General features: G+C 48.0%; 1 protein-coding gene across 5 annotated transcripts in view; it reads left to right on the top strand.

Annotated features, from left to right (window-relative positions):
* Positions 1 to 14,639, top strand: part of VPS13C (vacuolar protein sorting 13 homolog C) — a 626,331-nt gene that overhangs the window by 530,396 nt on the left and 81,296 nt on the right. For all 5 annotated transcript variants that reach the window (XM_077473219.1, XM_077473221.1, XM_077473220.1 and 2 more), the window contains one exon: positions 404 to 567. In XM_077473219.1, the coding sequence (XP_077329345.1) occupies positions 404 to 567 (164 nt within the window). The remainder of the gene's footprint in view (positions 1 to 403; positions 568 to 14,639) is intronic.

The following is a 14,639-nucleotide window of genomic DNA, read 5'->3' as shown; positions in this document are numbered from 1 at the left end:
AATTACAAAACCACTCCAATACAAATTCACTTTCCATATGGGCACAGACAAACAAACAGCTACTGTATTTCTTTAGAATAACAAAAGTTAGGAATCTGCAACAAAGTTTAATCAAATCCTTGCAATGTACATTGATCACCCAGAGGGGAATGTTTTTTTCTCAACAAAAGTGGTGTTACTCTTTAAGTTTTTCCTTTTTAGTTTAGGACATGCCTTTACAATTTTCCTTACTCATTTATTTACATAGACCTGTGAAAATCCCAAAATGTTGGGTTATGTAACCAAATGTGAACTATTACTCCTTATGATTGGGAGGGTTGGTTTAAGAATTCAGTCATTCGTATAGTTGATTAATTATATTAGATTGTCCTACTTGATGGTACCCTATCTTCTCTCCACACAGGGGGAGCAGCTGGGGTGGTATCTCGAATTACAGGATCTGTCGGGAAGGGTTTGGCAGCCATCACCATGGATAAAGAGTATCAGCAGAAGCGGAGGGAAGAGATGGGTAGACAACCCAAAGACTTTGGAGAAAGTCTTGCCAAGGGAGGTAAAGGATTATTGCGGGTAAGTCTGTTCAGATTACTTGGAAGTTCAAAGACTACAGCGTTACGTTAAATAATAAAAAAAATATATTGTCAATTTGTTTATTCTGTGGATTTTTATGGACCTAAAGTGCATGCAAAGTTTGTATATGTAAAGTGTTGTCCTCCTGTGGTGTGCACTCTAGTTTGTCATTTGGTTGTCTGTCAAATCTAGGCATGCCTCCTCCAGACTTTAAAGACAGCCCCGTGATCAATTGAAGGTGTGCGCACGGCAGGTCAAACACATTGCTGCTAATTGCAAGGCAGAGGCTTAGTATTGTCAGCCTTGCAACAGCAAATGTCACTGTTAGGCTCTCCAGGTAAAAAACTTTTCAACAGATTCAGCCAAAATGATTTGTTTAAGCCCTTAATGAAGGAGGGTAAAACAAATCTTAAAGGGAAACTTCCTCTGCTGCAATTTTCGGGGTGAACGATGTCAGCGCCCCGTGGTGCCTCTCAGAGCCCATTCACACAGGGGCAACACGACTTGTAGGCGACTTGAGTCAGGCAACTTGGACACGACTTGAGTTAAGATCACAGCGCGACTTGGGACGACTTCAAAACGACTTGTGATGACTTCAAGCCCGACTTGGGACGACTTACAAGTCGCCCCAGGCCAGGCGACTTTTGCCGAGGCCAAGCAGAGAATGAGCTCAAGGGGGAACTCCACGGCAAATTTCTGAAAAAAATTTGGCGTGGGTTCCCCCTCCGAGAGCATACCAGGCCCTTAGGTCTGGTATGGATTCCAAGGGGAACCCCCTACGCCGAAAAAACGGCGTGGGGGTCCCCCCCAGATCCACACCAGACCCTTATCCGAGCACGCTACCCGGCCGGCCAGGAAAGGGGGTGGGGACGAGCGGGCGGCCCCCCCCCACCTGAGCCGTACCAGGCCGCGTGCCCTCAACATGGGGGGGGGGTGCCTTGGGGGAGGGGGGGCGTGCGGCCCCCCCACCCCAAAGCACCTTGTCCCCATGTCGATGAGGACAAGGGCCTCTTCCCGACAACCCTGGCCGTTGGTTGTCGGGGTCTGCGGGGGGCTTATCGGAATCCGGGAGCCCCCTTTAATAAGGGGGCCCCCGGATACCGGCCCCCCACCCTATGTGAATGAGTATGGGGTACAATGTACCCCTACCCATTCACCTGTGGAAAAAAAGTACAAAAAAAAAACACAACACAGGGAAAAAATATTTTATTGCACAGCTCCGGGGGTCTTCCGTCTTCGGGGTTCTTCTCGCCGGACTCCTCCGCTATCTTCTTGTAGCTCTTTTACTAGCGGAGGAGTCCGGCTTTCTTCCTCCCCGCCGCCGGCCTCTTCTCCCGACTTCGGGGGTCTTGTCCCCCTCTTCGGTTCTTCTGCCGGGCCACCGCACCTTCTTATAGCTCTTTTGCAGGCGGTGGCCCGGTCTTCTGTCGCCGCCGCCGCCTTCCGTTCTTCTTCTTCTTCTTCTTCTTCTTCTCCAGGAGATGTTGACACGACGCTCTCTCCGGCCACAATGCCAGGGACGCGCTCCGCTGCCACTTATATAGGGACAATGGGGCGGTGTCACATGGGTTGATGTCACATGGGTTGGTCACATGGGTTGATGTCACATGGTGACCCCGCCCCCTTACCATGTGACATCAACCCATGTGACCAACCCATGTGACATCAACCCATGTGACACCGCCCCATTGTCCCTATATAAGTGGCAGCGGAGCGCGTCCCTGGCATTGTGGCCGGAGAGAGCGTCGTGTCAACATCTCCTGGAGAAGAAGAAGAAGAAGAAGAAGAAGAAGAACGGAAGGCGGCGGCGACAGAAGACCGGGCCACCGCCTGCAAAAGAGCTATAAGAAGGCGCGGTGGCCCGGCAGAAGAACCGAAGACAAGACCCCCGAAGTCGGGAGAAGAGGCCGGCGGCGGGGAGGAAGAAAGCCGGACTCCTCCGCTAGTAAAAGAGCTACAAGAAGATAGCGGAGGAGTCCGGCGAGAAGACCCCCGGAGCTGTGCAATAAAATATTTTTTCCCTGTGTTGTGTTTTTTTTTTGTACTTTTTTTCCACAGGTGAATGGGTAGGGGTACATTGTACCCCATACTCATTCACATAGGGTGGGGGGCCGGTATCCGGGGGCCCCCTTATTAAAGGGGGCTCCCGGATTCCGATAAGCCCCCCGCCCGCAGACCCCGACAACCAACGGCCAGGGTTGTCGGGAAGAGGCCCTTGTCCTCATCGACATGGGGACAAGGTGCTTTGGGGTGGGGGGGCCGCACGCCCCCCCTCCCCCAAGGCACCCCCCCCATGTTGAGGGCACGCGGCCTGGTACGGCTCAGGAGGGGGGGGGGCCCCCGCTCGTCCCCACCCCCTTTCCTGGCGAGCCGGGTAGCGTGCTCGGATAAGGGTCTGGTGTGGATCTGGGGGGGACCCCCACGCCGTTTTTTCGGCGTAGGGGGTTCCCCTTGGAATCCATACCAGACCTAAGGGCCTGGTATGCTCTCGGAGGGGGAACCCACGCCAAATTTTTTTCAGAAATTTGCCGTGGAGTTCCCCCTTCAGAGCTGATAATTCCGTCAGAGTCGCCTCCGTATAGACGGAGATCCGACTTGGAGGCGATCTCCATTGAAATCAATGGGTACCGGTCGCCTACAAGTCGGATAGAAGTAGTACAGGAACCTTTTCTGAAGTCGGAGCGACTTCAGTAGTGTGCATTAAGACGGCTCTCATTCACTTACATTGCTTTTTAAATGTTGTCCGACCTGAGGCGACTAGGGGCGACCTGAAGTCGGATCAGGAGTTGCCCCTGTGTGAATGGGCTCTCAGGATATATGATGTTGATATCACAGGAGGCATCGGGAGCATCAATTCACCAGAGCAGAGGGGGCAAGCCTAGCAGCACATCATCAGTAGGTGTTCCTGTGCCTCCCGATGACATCCCAAAAGAAAATGGTGGTGCGGGACCCGAGTGTCGGCTACAGAGAAGGGGATCTCAGAGGTACAATGCTGGATCCACTGGGTGGGTAAGTATCCTTCCTGTGCAGAACACCGCATCATATAGCCAAGGGGTCGGGGGGAGGGGGAATAGGCAGGTACGGTAAAGTTCTGCTTTAACGCTTGTACACAGTTGTGCAACTTTGACAAGTGTTAGCAAAATTGTGCATATCATCGCAACTACTTAGTGTACCCAGCTGTATTATTCCATGTTTTTTTCAGAACAAATTGGGCTTTTAATTGGTGGTGAATAGTAATGAATATATCATAGTTTTTACTCTCTATCAAGGGAAAACTTGCCCACAATAGTAAAAAAAATATATATTTTTTTAAATTTAGCTCTATATTTATTGTTATTACTTTGACCTACAATTAAAGTCCCCCCCCCCCCCCCCCCCAAGTCTTCTGAAACAATAGTGAGCATTTTGCTTTTGTTTTTAATCTTGCCTAAAGCACACTGACACTGGTAGTAAATTAAAAAAGGTTTTTTTCTTTTTTTGTTTTACTCCCACCTAAAATACACTTACCTTGACCTCTGGCCCTAACCCTGACAATAACCTAGACTAAACCCTGACCAAGCTATTTTTTTCTTTTTCTTTCTTTCTTTCTTTAATTTTTATACACACTGCTTTGTTTTATTATTATACAGGATTTATATAGCGCCAACAGTTTGCACAGCGCTTTATAACATGAGGGCAGACAATACACTTACAATACAAATCAATACAGGAGGGATCAGAGGGCCCTGCTTACAATCTAGAAGGGAGGGTCAAGTGGAAACAAAAGGTAATAACTGTGGGGGGTGAGCATATGGAGAAAATGAAAATACAGTTGTTAGGTGTGGGTAGGCTTTTCTGAAGTGAAGGGCTTTCAGGGATCGTCTAAACGATAATAGAGTAGGAGATAAGTGGACAGATTTGGGTAAGGAATTCCATAGGATTGGAGAGGCTTTGGAAAAGTCCTGAAGGCGACCATGGGAGGAAGTGATGAGAGAGCTAGAGAGCAGGAGGCCTTGAGAGGAACGAAGAGAAAAAGTAGGTTAGTATTATTTTTCTCCTCTAGCAAGGAGAACTAGATACAGGGTATCTCTACTGGGGTCTCCCAGTTTCCAACCATTAGTTTGAGATGCTGGACTCTCGCTGAGAGCCCTAATCTCTGTTTAGAGAGTACGCTGTGCAACATGTTCTCAGCGCAAACATACATACGCATATATGCAGCCCCAAGAATAAAGACCCACCTTTTGAGGCCGCATATATGCGTACCCTCATTGGGTATGGCTTTAGAACACTGTAAATAGCGAGACATGATGCCAAACATACTAACAAATAGGGGTGCAACGGATCGGCACCGATCCGCGATCCGAACAGGTCACCCCGCTCGGATCGGCACACGCCGCGGTCTCGGCCTTAGTAAAGGCCGCGGCTTTGGCCTAGTTCCGGAGCGGTGGCCATCTTGATACACCCTTCGACGTTTACAATGTGATTGTTCCGTGACGGAGCGATCAACTGTAAACAAACCCAGTTCCTCTCTCCCCTCTCTGTACGGATCTGTACAGTGGAGGGGAGAAATTACCCTGCCAATACTCTGCAGGGATAACCTGCCAATACCCTGCCAATACTTATCCTGACAATATTCTGCAATACTCTGGAATACCCTGCCAATACTCTGCAATACCCTGCCAATACTCTGCAATACCCTGCCAATACTCTGCAATACCCTGCCAATACTCTGCAATACTCTGCCAATACTCTGCAATACTCTGGCAGGGTATTGCGAGAAATCGGATGGCAGCCACAGCCATCCCAGCAATACCCTGCCAATACTCTTCAATGCTTACCTTGCCAATACTCTTCAATGCTTACCTTGCCAATACTCTGCAATGCTTACCCTGCCAATACTCTGCAATGCTTACCCTGCCAATACTCTGCAATGCTTACCCTGCCAATACTCTGCAATGCTTACCCTGCCAATACTCTGCAATGCTTACCCTGCCAATACTTATCCTGCCAATATTCTGCAATACCCTGCCAATACCCAGCCATACCCATCCATGCTCAGCCAATATTACATTGGGGGAGATGACGTGGATATTACAGTGGGGGAGATGTATATTGCAGTGGGGACTATATGGTGTTGGCATTTTCACAGGTTTCTGCAAATTCAATTATTATTTGCTGATCCGAAAAATGATCCGATCCGTGACTCTGATCCGAGGAACGGTCCGATCCGTGAGTTTTTTGATCCGTTGCACCCCTACTAACAAATAGATTTTGGTTTTACATAAACTTTTACTTAACAGGATTGTTGGATAAAATCAGACTCATCAGTAAAGTGAACTCCTTACTTTTTCCATGTAAGTGGTCAACCATACCATTATTCAGCTTTTTCCATAGCAAATGCACTGACCTATCTATTTAATTATCTGATGAATTGAAGGAGCATCTGGGATGTGAGCTCCTGCCATTGTGCTGTTTAAGTGTGTTGACAGGAAATATTTACTTTGTCAGGAACTAGCAGAAGAAAACAATATTTTATTTTCTTACATCAGGGGACACAGAGCTATAGTAATAACTATGTGGGTTATATCGGCGTATCAGGTGCTGGATACTGGCACGTCCCTTAAGGCATAAACTTCCCCCATGTAACCCCTCCCATTACTGGGAGTCCTCAGTTTTGTAGCCAAGCAATCAAAGTGTATATGAAGAAGAAGAAGGGAGGGACCTCTGTGTCCCCTGATGTACATCAAATTAAAGGATTTTACAGGTAAGCTGTTTTAAAAATCCTATTTTGTTTTCTTACATCAGGGGACACAGAGTCATAGTAATAACTATGTGGGATGAAGGAGACAGAATCAAGGAAACGGGAGGCCAGAGGACTCATACTGCAGCCTGCAGTGTATGCTGTGCCCAAAGGCAATATCCTCATGACCTTTTAATATCGATTTGATAAAATCGGATAAACGTCTTCACCGAAGACCAAGTTGCTGTCTTACAGATCTGAGCCATAGAGGCCTGATGATGCACCACCCAAGAGGCACTAATCGCCCTGGATTAGTGTACTCTTAATATGAGAGGGAAGAATTTTCTTCTTTAAGCTGAAGCTTGATCAATCACTTGACAAACCCATTTGGAAAATAGTGGATCTTGACGCTGCCTGTCCATATTTTGGACCCTCTGGCAGTACAAACAAAACCTGTGTTTTGCGAACCTGAGCGGTCCCCTTTAAATAGATTCTGATCGCTCTTACTACATCAAGAGACTGTAGTGCTTTCTCTTCCCCAGATTAAGGCTTCTGTGGAGAAAAGGAAGAATAATATCTTGGTTTAAATGAAAACCAGTTACCACTTTTGGTAAGAATTCAGCATATAACCCCTCTCATTACTGGGAGTCCTTTTTTCGGCAGTGTATAAGGTTTTGGGAATGTGTAAGGATGTGTGTACTGAGCTCCACGGGCAGTAATCCTTTGATGAGAGTCAGTCATCCTGACCGAATCCATTCTGATGTCTCCGTAATGGACTAAATGAATGGTACCCGGGCCTCGTCATCCGAAGACACAAGGTTTTGCTTGCGAATGCTTTTAAAGCTGAGCCCTGGAATCCAGTACTTTTTGGTAGTAAAGCCAATAAGTTTACTGGCAGGGTCTTGCAGGTCCAGGATTGTGGGATTACCTGAGTGTACCCCTGTTCCTGAAGGTTTCCTTTCAAGGTCTCGGAGCCTACTGTGAAGGGCAAAGATTGTTTTTTTTTATCTCTGATAAACCCTGCTGCGAGGAAAGGTAGGGGAGATTTTCTCAGGAATCTGTCCTTCCATGTATTGTGTTTTCATGTCTATGTGTCACTACTGGAGGCTGTATTGAGTATTCACCATTCTAACGCTGGAAACAGCAGAAGCTCCACTCTCCTCTCCGTTCAAGCCAGCTCAGACCCTCGGGTATGAAGGGGGGTTCTGATCACTTTCTGGGCCCCCAGATTGGCGTTTTTTTATCCTTTGAATGCCAGCCAGCTGCCTCTTTTTTCTTAAATAAAAAAAAAAGTTTTTTTGGCAGGTCGCGGCCGCTCGTCAGACAGAGGATTTACCCCCCCCCCACCATGATGCTGGTGCTCACACACTTCCCTGTTGAAAGAGTAAGGGGGGGGGCATTTTCGCAAGGGGGGGGCATGGCTAAACGGAGTCAGACGCCGGCCACACGTGGAGGAAGTAGTAGTAGAGCTCTGCAAGAGAAGCTGTTGCCTGGCGGTGGAGGGATAGAGCAGAGTAGTTGCTGGTCAGGTTTGGTGACACAGGCATTTTCCTTTTGACAACATTGTACTCTATAGCTAGGATTAATAGCAGTTATTGTACTGTTCTATAGCCTAGCAAATGAAACATTATTTTGCTGGTACTGCCTCTGCTTTGTACTGTAAGCTATGAGTGACAAAGGGACCAGGAACTCCTCTAAGGGTTCTAAGGGGTTAATGGTATACAACAAAACTAAAAACCCTTCCAAAAAAATGTCTTCCTCCCCTGAGAGGTAAAAAGAAAATACGGCCAGTCAGATGAGCCATCAAGGGTAGAACACTTCTGTCCCTGTGCATTTCATACAAACAATTTTTTTCTTCTACCATTTAAAATATTATTGCTATGATGTCTCTCCATAGTAGGACTAAACATAGCAGATCCCCATCTAGTCCTCTGGGCCCTTTTGTTGAGGTGCAGGAGGCTGGGGATCAGGTAGATCTTCCCAAATATTGGAAGATACTTATTTTTCCTCTTCGGAGGATCCTAACTGGGAGGGAGTAGCCACACAAGTCAGGTGTTTGTCTACTCCCTTACTTAACCCTTTTGTTGCCGGCAGCACAGGCTCTTAAGTTATCTACCTCTAATAGGATTCATTTGATCCTCCCCCACCTGGGGATGGTTTTCCTATTCATGCATAGATTATGTATTCTGAATAGGAACATGTCTATGAAAGAAATGGGGGGTTCCAGCTATTAATGCTGCAATCACCTTCGTGAGTAGAGTCTCACATGTCCAGTGGCTAATGCACTGATGTTAAAGGATCCAGCAAATTAAGGTTGAATTTTCCTTTTAATGACAAGATGTCTTTTGCAGTTCTGGCTGCAATTGGAGTAGCTCAGTCCATTAACCCTTTAACGTCTGATCCACTATTTTGGTGGAACACATTTTGAGTCATGCCACTGCATTGGAATATGGACTCCAAGGGGTTAAGGAACAGGTGTGAGATACCTGAATGTTCTGCCTGATCAGCAGGCCCGGCAAGGGGCTGGTGTATTTGACACACTGTGTCTCACAGATGTTATGAAGGGCTCGATCGTTTAAGCCCTATGGCTTATACTTGGACTAGTGCATTTTTTCGACCGACACAGCTCCTCTCTTAGCTATTGGGTTGTTATGCCCACCACTAGGAGAATACTAGGCATTACTTGTTATGTAACACTCAGAACCTTCCAGTTCCCGCCCAGGGGCAGTCCCTTGGGTAACAACCCTCCAGCCTGCCATGCAGTCATTAGTTTTACTTTGCCTAGTGAAGGAGAAGGACCTAGGAACCCTGACGGGCCCATCGGTCCATGTTTTTTTTCTGCAGAAGCTTGATTTTTTGTGCAAGATGAGAGATCCTGTGATCTGTTATCAACAGCCGGCTGGGTAACAGGCTGGATACCCTTATCCTTGTAGTCTCCCCAGTCCGGCCATCGAGCGTGTGCAGGTCGCAGCTCCGTGCTAGGCAGGCCATGACGAAACCTCCGCTCCAGAGGTGGTCGTGAGCTTTTATGCTCCGGGGCATGCATATGACTGGGCTACTGATGTCTGCGTCACAGTGTGCCTTACCAGCAGCCACCCTGTACAGTGAGTGGGTCTGTAATGGAATGTCTCCCAGCTCTGCAGGACTGGTAAGTACAGCTCTCCCTGCCTTGGTGGGGCTGAGCAGCTGGGCATTCCCTGGGAGGTCGATTCGGGGGTTCCTCAGCTCCCTCTCCTCTCTCCCTGTCCATTCCCCCACCCTGGGGGGGATGCTGCTGAGCGGTGTGTGTGTCTGTGCAAGGGCTCTCCGGGGGGGGGGCGGGTGGTGGCACTGGCTGGCTGAGTCCTGGGTCCTGTTTTTCATGTCCCTGGAAGGTGTCTGTGAGGCTATGCTGGTGTCCTGTGCAGCAATGTACTCACCGCCATTGTTTCTCCCTGTCCCTCATGGTTCTTGCATTCGGCGGCCATCTTAGGTGTGGGCAAGGGAAAGCATGCTCTCCTGGGCTTCGGCAGCCATTTTCCTTGTGATTGTCCACAGGACGCCGGTGGCCATTTTTTTTAAGCCTGAACACGTTTTTCAGTGTTCTCTAGCGGCAGCATGTGCTCCTGTGCTCTGACGACCATTTTCCCTGTGTTTTATGTCCTTATGCTGGATTCTGGGCGGCCTTTTTCTTGGCGCCTGAGCACACCTCAGAGTGGTTTCAGCGCCATTAGCAGCTGCTTCTACCAACACAGCACTGTTTCCTCTGAACCTGGGAGCCAACAGAGACTACAGGCACTACCTTCTGGATAGCGCAGAACCCCTCAGTGTGGTGAGTCCTGCGGGAAAGAGCCCCTCAGCCAGCAGCAATAAGGAGGGTGGGACTGTCACTGTCCTAAGTCTCCTTCGGGTGGCAGATAGGGTAGGGTCAACATGGCTTCAGAAACTGGTGTTTCGTCCCCCAAAATCCAAGCAGTTGCAACCGGGTCGCCTGCGGACTGCGCAGCGCCCCTGGACACTGAAGGTGGTCCTTTGTTGCCGCAGACTGGCTGGTGACCCCTGTTCTGTCTTGTCAGACGACGCTGACTAGGACAGCGAGGATGAATCCCCATCTGGGTCCATGCGTGACAAAGCGCTTGTTGGAGCACTTAACACAGCTGTGCGTGAAACTCTGAAGATTCAGGAGCAAGCCGATTCCTCTGCTGAGGTAGCGGTCCCTTAGGTGTTCCTGTATCTGACTTATTTTGACAAGTTAATTTGCAAGGAATGGGGTCACCTGCAACAGACCTTTTTGGTCCCCAAGTCCATGGCGGTACGTTACCCCTTTTCTCAAGAAGTGGTCGGCTCCTCCGGTCGTGGACCCCCCAGTATCCAGGTTAAATAAAGTAACTACGATTCCGGTAGAGGGGACTCCTGCTTTTAAGGATCCCATGGACAGGAAGCCCAAGGCAGTGGCTCATTTATTGTTTACGGTATTGGGGTCCGCCGTGCGACCAGTACTGACATCCAGTGGTCAAAACTGTTGCACCGCGAATTGGGATAGCAACAGGCTTCTCCTGTCTGCGTGGAACTAGCAGACCAACTAGTGCAAGGCCTTATGTACGTTTGTGACATGGCCCTGGATACTCTTCCTCTGTTATCCAGGGCTTCAGTGCCAGCAGTGGTGGTGAGGCGCCTGATTTGGTTAAAATGCTGGTCTGCTGACCAGGCATCTAAGAAAGCCCTGACAGATCTTCCCTTGCTTGGTGACTGGCTTTTCGGAGCCTCGTTGGATAACATTATTAATAAAAATGCCACCGGTGGTAAGAGTACCCTACTCCCACAGGCCAGGAAAGCAAAGGAGCCACGGCGTAGGCAAGGGCCCTCATTTTCCACTCACACGCAGCTTTTTTTTGTCCGCCTGGAGCTTCAGCCAAACGTCCCCAGCCCGACAGGACGACCACGGAAGGACAGAAACGTCCCTGGAACCACAAGCCTGCAAACAAAAGTGCTACCGCATGAAGGTTTGCCCCCACCCATGTCTCGGGTGGGGGGTCGCCTTCGGGAATTTGCATCCCGGTGGTCCTCATGACTATCCGACCAATGGGTCTGCGATCTGATTTCCTCAGGCTACAAGATAGTTTCTCTATTGGCCACCAAACAGGTTCTACCCCTCCAGCATTCCCATATCCCGACTCGCTGGGATGCTCTCTCGGGGGCAGAAAGGGATCTGCTGAGTCGAGGGGTGGTTGTACCAGTTCCGGACTTGCAGCGTTTCCAGGGATTCTACTCAAATCTGTTTGTAGTTCCCAAGAAGGACCATCAAGTGGACTCCCTGGCATCCTTGGACATCCTGGATGCGTACCTGTACATACCCATATGCCTCCGGCATCAGAAGTTTCTGCGGTTTGCAGTTGGGGAAGCCCACTACCAGTATATGGCTTTTCCTTTTGGTCTGGCATTTTCTGGTCCTTCATTCGGCTACAGGAGATTTTTAGGGGAAACGGTGGCCTCCTTCAGGGCCGTCCCTTACGCACAGCTTTATTCAAAGACTGCTTCAAGACACCATCCTGTCGGTCTGGAATAAAGAGGATTCAGGCCTTGTTTGTTTCCAATACGCTTGGCTCCCAACATAGGTCAAAGCCTAAATTGGTGGTTATCCAGCAGGAGGGAAAATCTTTATCCTGTAAGGTGTTAACAGATGCCAGCCTTCTAGGCTGGAGAGCAGCCCTGGAAGAAGATTCTGTCCAAGGGAGATGGTCCAGGTTAGAGGGCCTTGCCTATCAACTTTGTTGGAAGTTTCAGACAGTACATCTAGCCATAGAATCTTGGTGGTCAGATTACGGGACTGTCCTGACAGGATTCAGTCTGACGAGAAGTCGTGCAGCCCAAAAAAGAGGTGAATAATGTTCTACCTTTGACAGAACTTCTTGCCTATCTGCAATTTTAATATTTCAGGCGTACTGCCTGAGACACCAACAATTATTTCCAGGAGAATGATCTCTTCACCCCGACATCTTCCTAGCAGCAATATGTCAGATGGGGTACTCCGGACATGGACCAATTCGCCTCCAGATTCATTAATAAGGTTGACAACTTTATATCAAACAAGGGGTTCACTAGCAGGCGGAACAGATGCATTCGTCTTCCCAGGGGATCAGTTTTCACTGATCTATGCATTTCCTCCAGCTCTGCTACTTCCACGCCTTCTCCGCAGGATTAAGCAGGAACAGAAGGAGGGGATTCTGATGGCCCCAGCCGGGTCCCAGAAGATCTTAATTTATCGAGATCTTAACCACTTGCCGACCGCCGCACGACGATGTACGTCCATTTTTTGAAGAGGGATATCTCGGTAACGGCAGCAGCTGCTGCCACAACCGAGATATCCATCTCTTCAGGCGGCGGTCGGCTGTACGATAACGGTGGTCTCCGCGGCGGATTCGCCGCGAGATCACCGCTATCGGCGGCAGGAGAGGTGCCACCCCCCCCCTCCCGCCGCCCTCCCGCACCTTCCGCCGCTTACCGGAGCCGTCGGTAGCGGCGGAAGCGATCGGGTCCTTCAGTCTGCTGGGTATGGAGACGAGTGAGGCTAAGATGGCCCCCACTCGTCTCTATACCATAGGAGGGCGGAAGCGACGTCAAAACGTCACTTCCGCCCATACCTCTTAAAGGTATATATATTTTTTTTAAATGTCAGATTTTCTTTTTTTTTTTTTTTTTTGCATTTTAGCCCAAATATGAGATCTGAGGACCTTTTGACCCCAGATCTCATATTTAAGAGGACCTGTCATGCTTTTTTCTATTACAAGGGATGTTTACATTCCTTGTAATAGGAATAAAAGTGATCCATTTTATTTATTTTTTTTTAAAAAGTGTAAAAATAAATTAAAATAAATAAGAAAAAAAAAAAATTTTAAAACACCCCGTTACGACGAGTTTGCGCACAGAAGCGAGCGCATACGTGAGTAGCGCCCGCATATGAAAACGGTGGTCAAACCACATATGTGAGGTATCGCCGCGATCGGTAGAGCGAGAGCAATAATTCTAGCCCTAGACCTCCTCTGTAACGCAAAAAATGCAACCTGTAGAATTTTTTAAATGTCGCTTATGCAGATTTTTGAGGCTAAAAGTTTGACGCCATTCCACGAGCGGGCGCAATTTTGAAGCGTGACATGTTGGGTATCAATTTACTCGGCATACCATTATCTTTCACAGTATAAAAAAAAATTGCGCTAATTTTACTGTTGTCTTATTTTTTTATTCAAAAAAGTGAATTTTTTCCAAAAAAAGTGCGCTTCTAAGACCGCTGCGCAAATACGGTGTGAAAAAAAGTATTTCAATGACCGCCATTTTATTCTCTAGGGTGTTAGAAAAAAAACAATATAAAATGTTTGGGGGTTCTAAGTAATTTTCTAGCAAAAAAAACTGTTTTGAACATGGAAACACCAAGTCCGAAAAAGAGGCCTGGTCCTTAAGTGGTTAAAGAGGGCAGTAGAAGTCCTTTGGACTCTGCCATTATAGCCAGACCTTCTTGCACAAGGTCCGGTATTTCATCCTACTTTACGGACAAGGAGTTTAACAGGTTTGACTGTTGAATCCCACTCTATAAAAGATCGTGGGTGATATCCTTCAGTAGTGTCCTTTGACTAATGCCAGGAGGCCGGCTTCCAGAATCACTTGCTATAGAATCTGGAAGGCATAGGTTTCTTGGTATGGATCCAGGGGTTGGCACCCCAGGAAGTAAGTCAATAGGCAGGATTCCTGCATATGGGATCTGAAATGAAGCTGGCCTTGACTTTTATCAAGAGCCAGATCCGGGCCTTGTCGATGTCTTTTCCTATGGCCTCTTGCTTCCCACTCTTGGTGCGTAGCTTATTCAGGGTCTAACACGGTTTATCCCCCTATCAAGGCACCTTAAAATCCTTAGGATTTAAAATTGGTCTTTTCGACTTTGCTGAATCAGCCATTTGAACCTTACGAGAAATTCTCTTGGTTCTTTGACAAGAAAGATAATCTTTTTTGCTTGCCATTTCCTCTGGTAGAAGAGTATTGGAACTAACGTCTGTCTTGTAGGAGCCATATTTAATCATGCATAAGGATGAGGAGGTGGTTTGATGTCCTCATCCTGAATTCTTACCAAAAGTAGTAACAGGTTTTCATTTAAACCAAGATATTTTTCTTCCTTCTTTCTCCCTAGAAGCCTTAATCTGGGGAAGAGAAAGCACTACAGTCTCTTGATGTAGTAAGAGCGATCAGAATCTATTTAAAGGTGGCCGCTCAGGTTCGCAAAACACAGGTCTTGTTTGTACTGCCAGAGGGTCCAAATAAGGACAGGCAGCGTCAAGATCCACTATTTTCCAAATGGGTTTGTCAAGTGATTGATCAAGCTTCAGCT

Source organism: Lithobates pipiens, unplaced genomic scaffold, assembly GCF_037356315.1.
Source record: "Lithobates pipiens isolate NorthernLeopardFrog02 unplaced genomic scaffold, aLitPip1_a1.2 Scaffold_8, whole genome shotgun sequence".
Classification (NCBI taxonomy): domain Eukaryota; kingdom Metazoa; phylum Chordata; class Amphibia; order Anura; family Ranidae; genus Lithobates; species Lithobates pipiens.
Note: the sequence above shows the minus strand (reverse complement) of the source record. Positions and strands in the feature narration are given on the sequence as shown.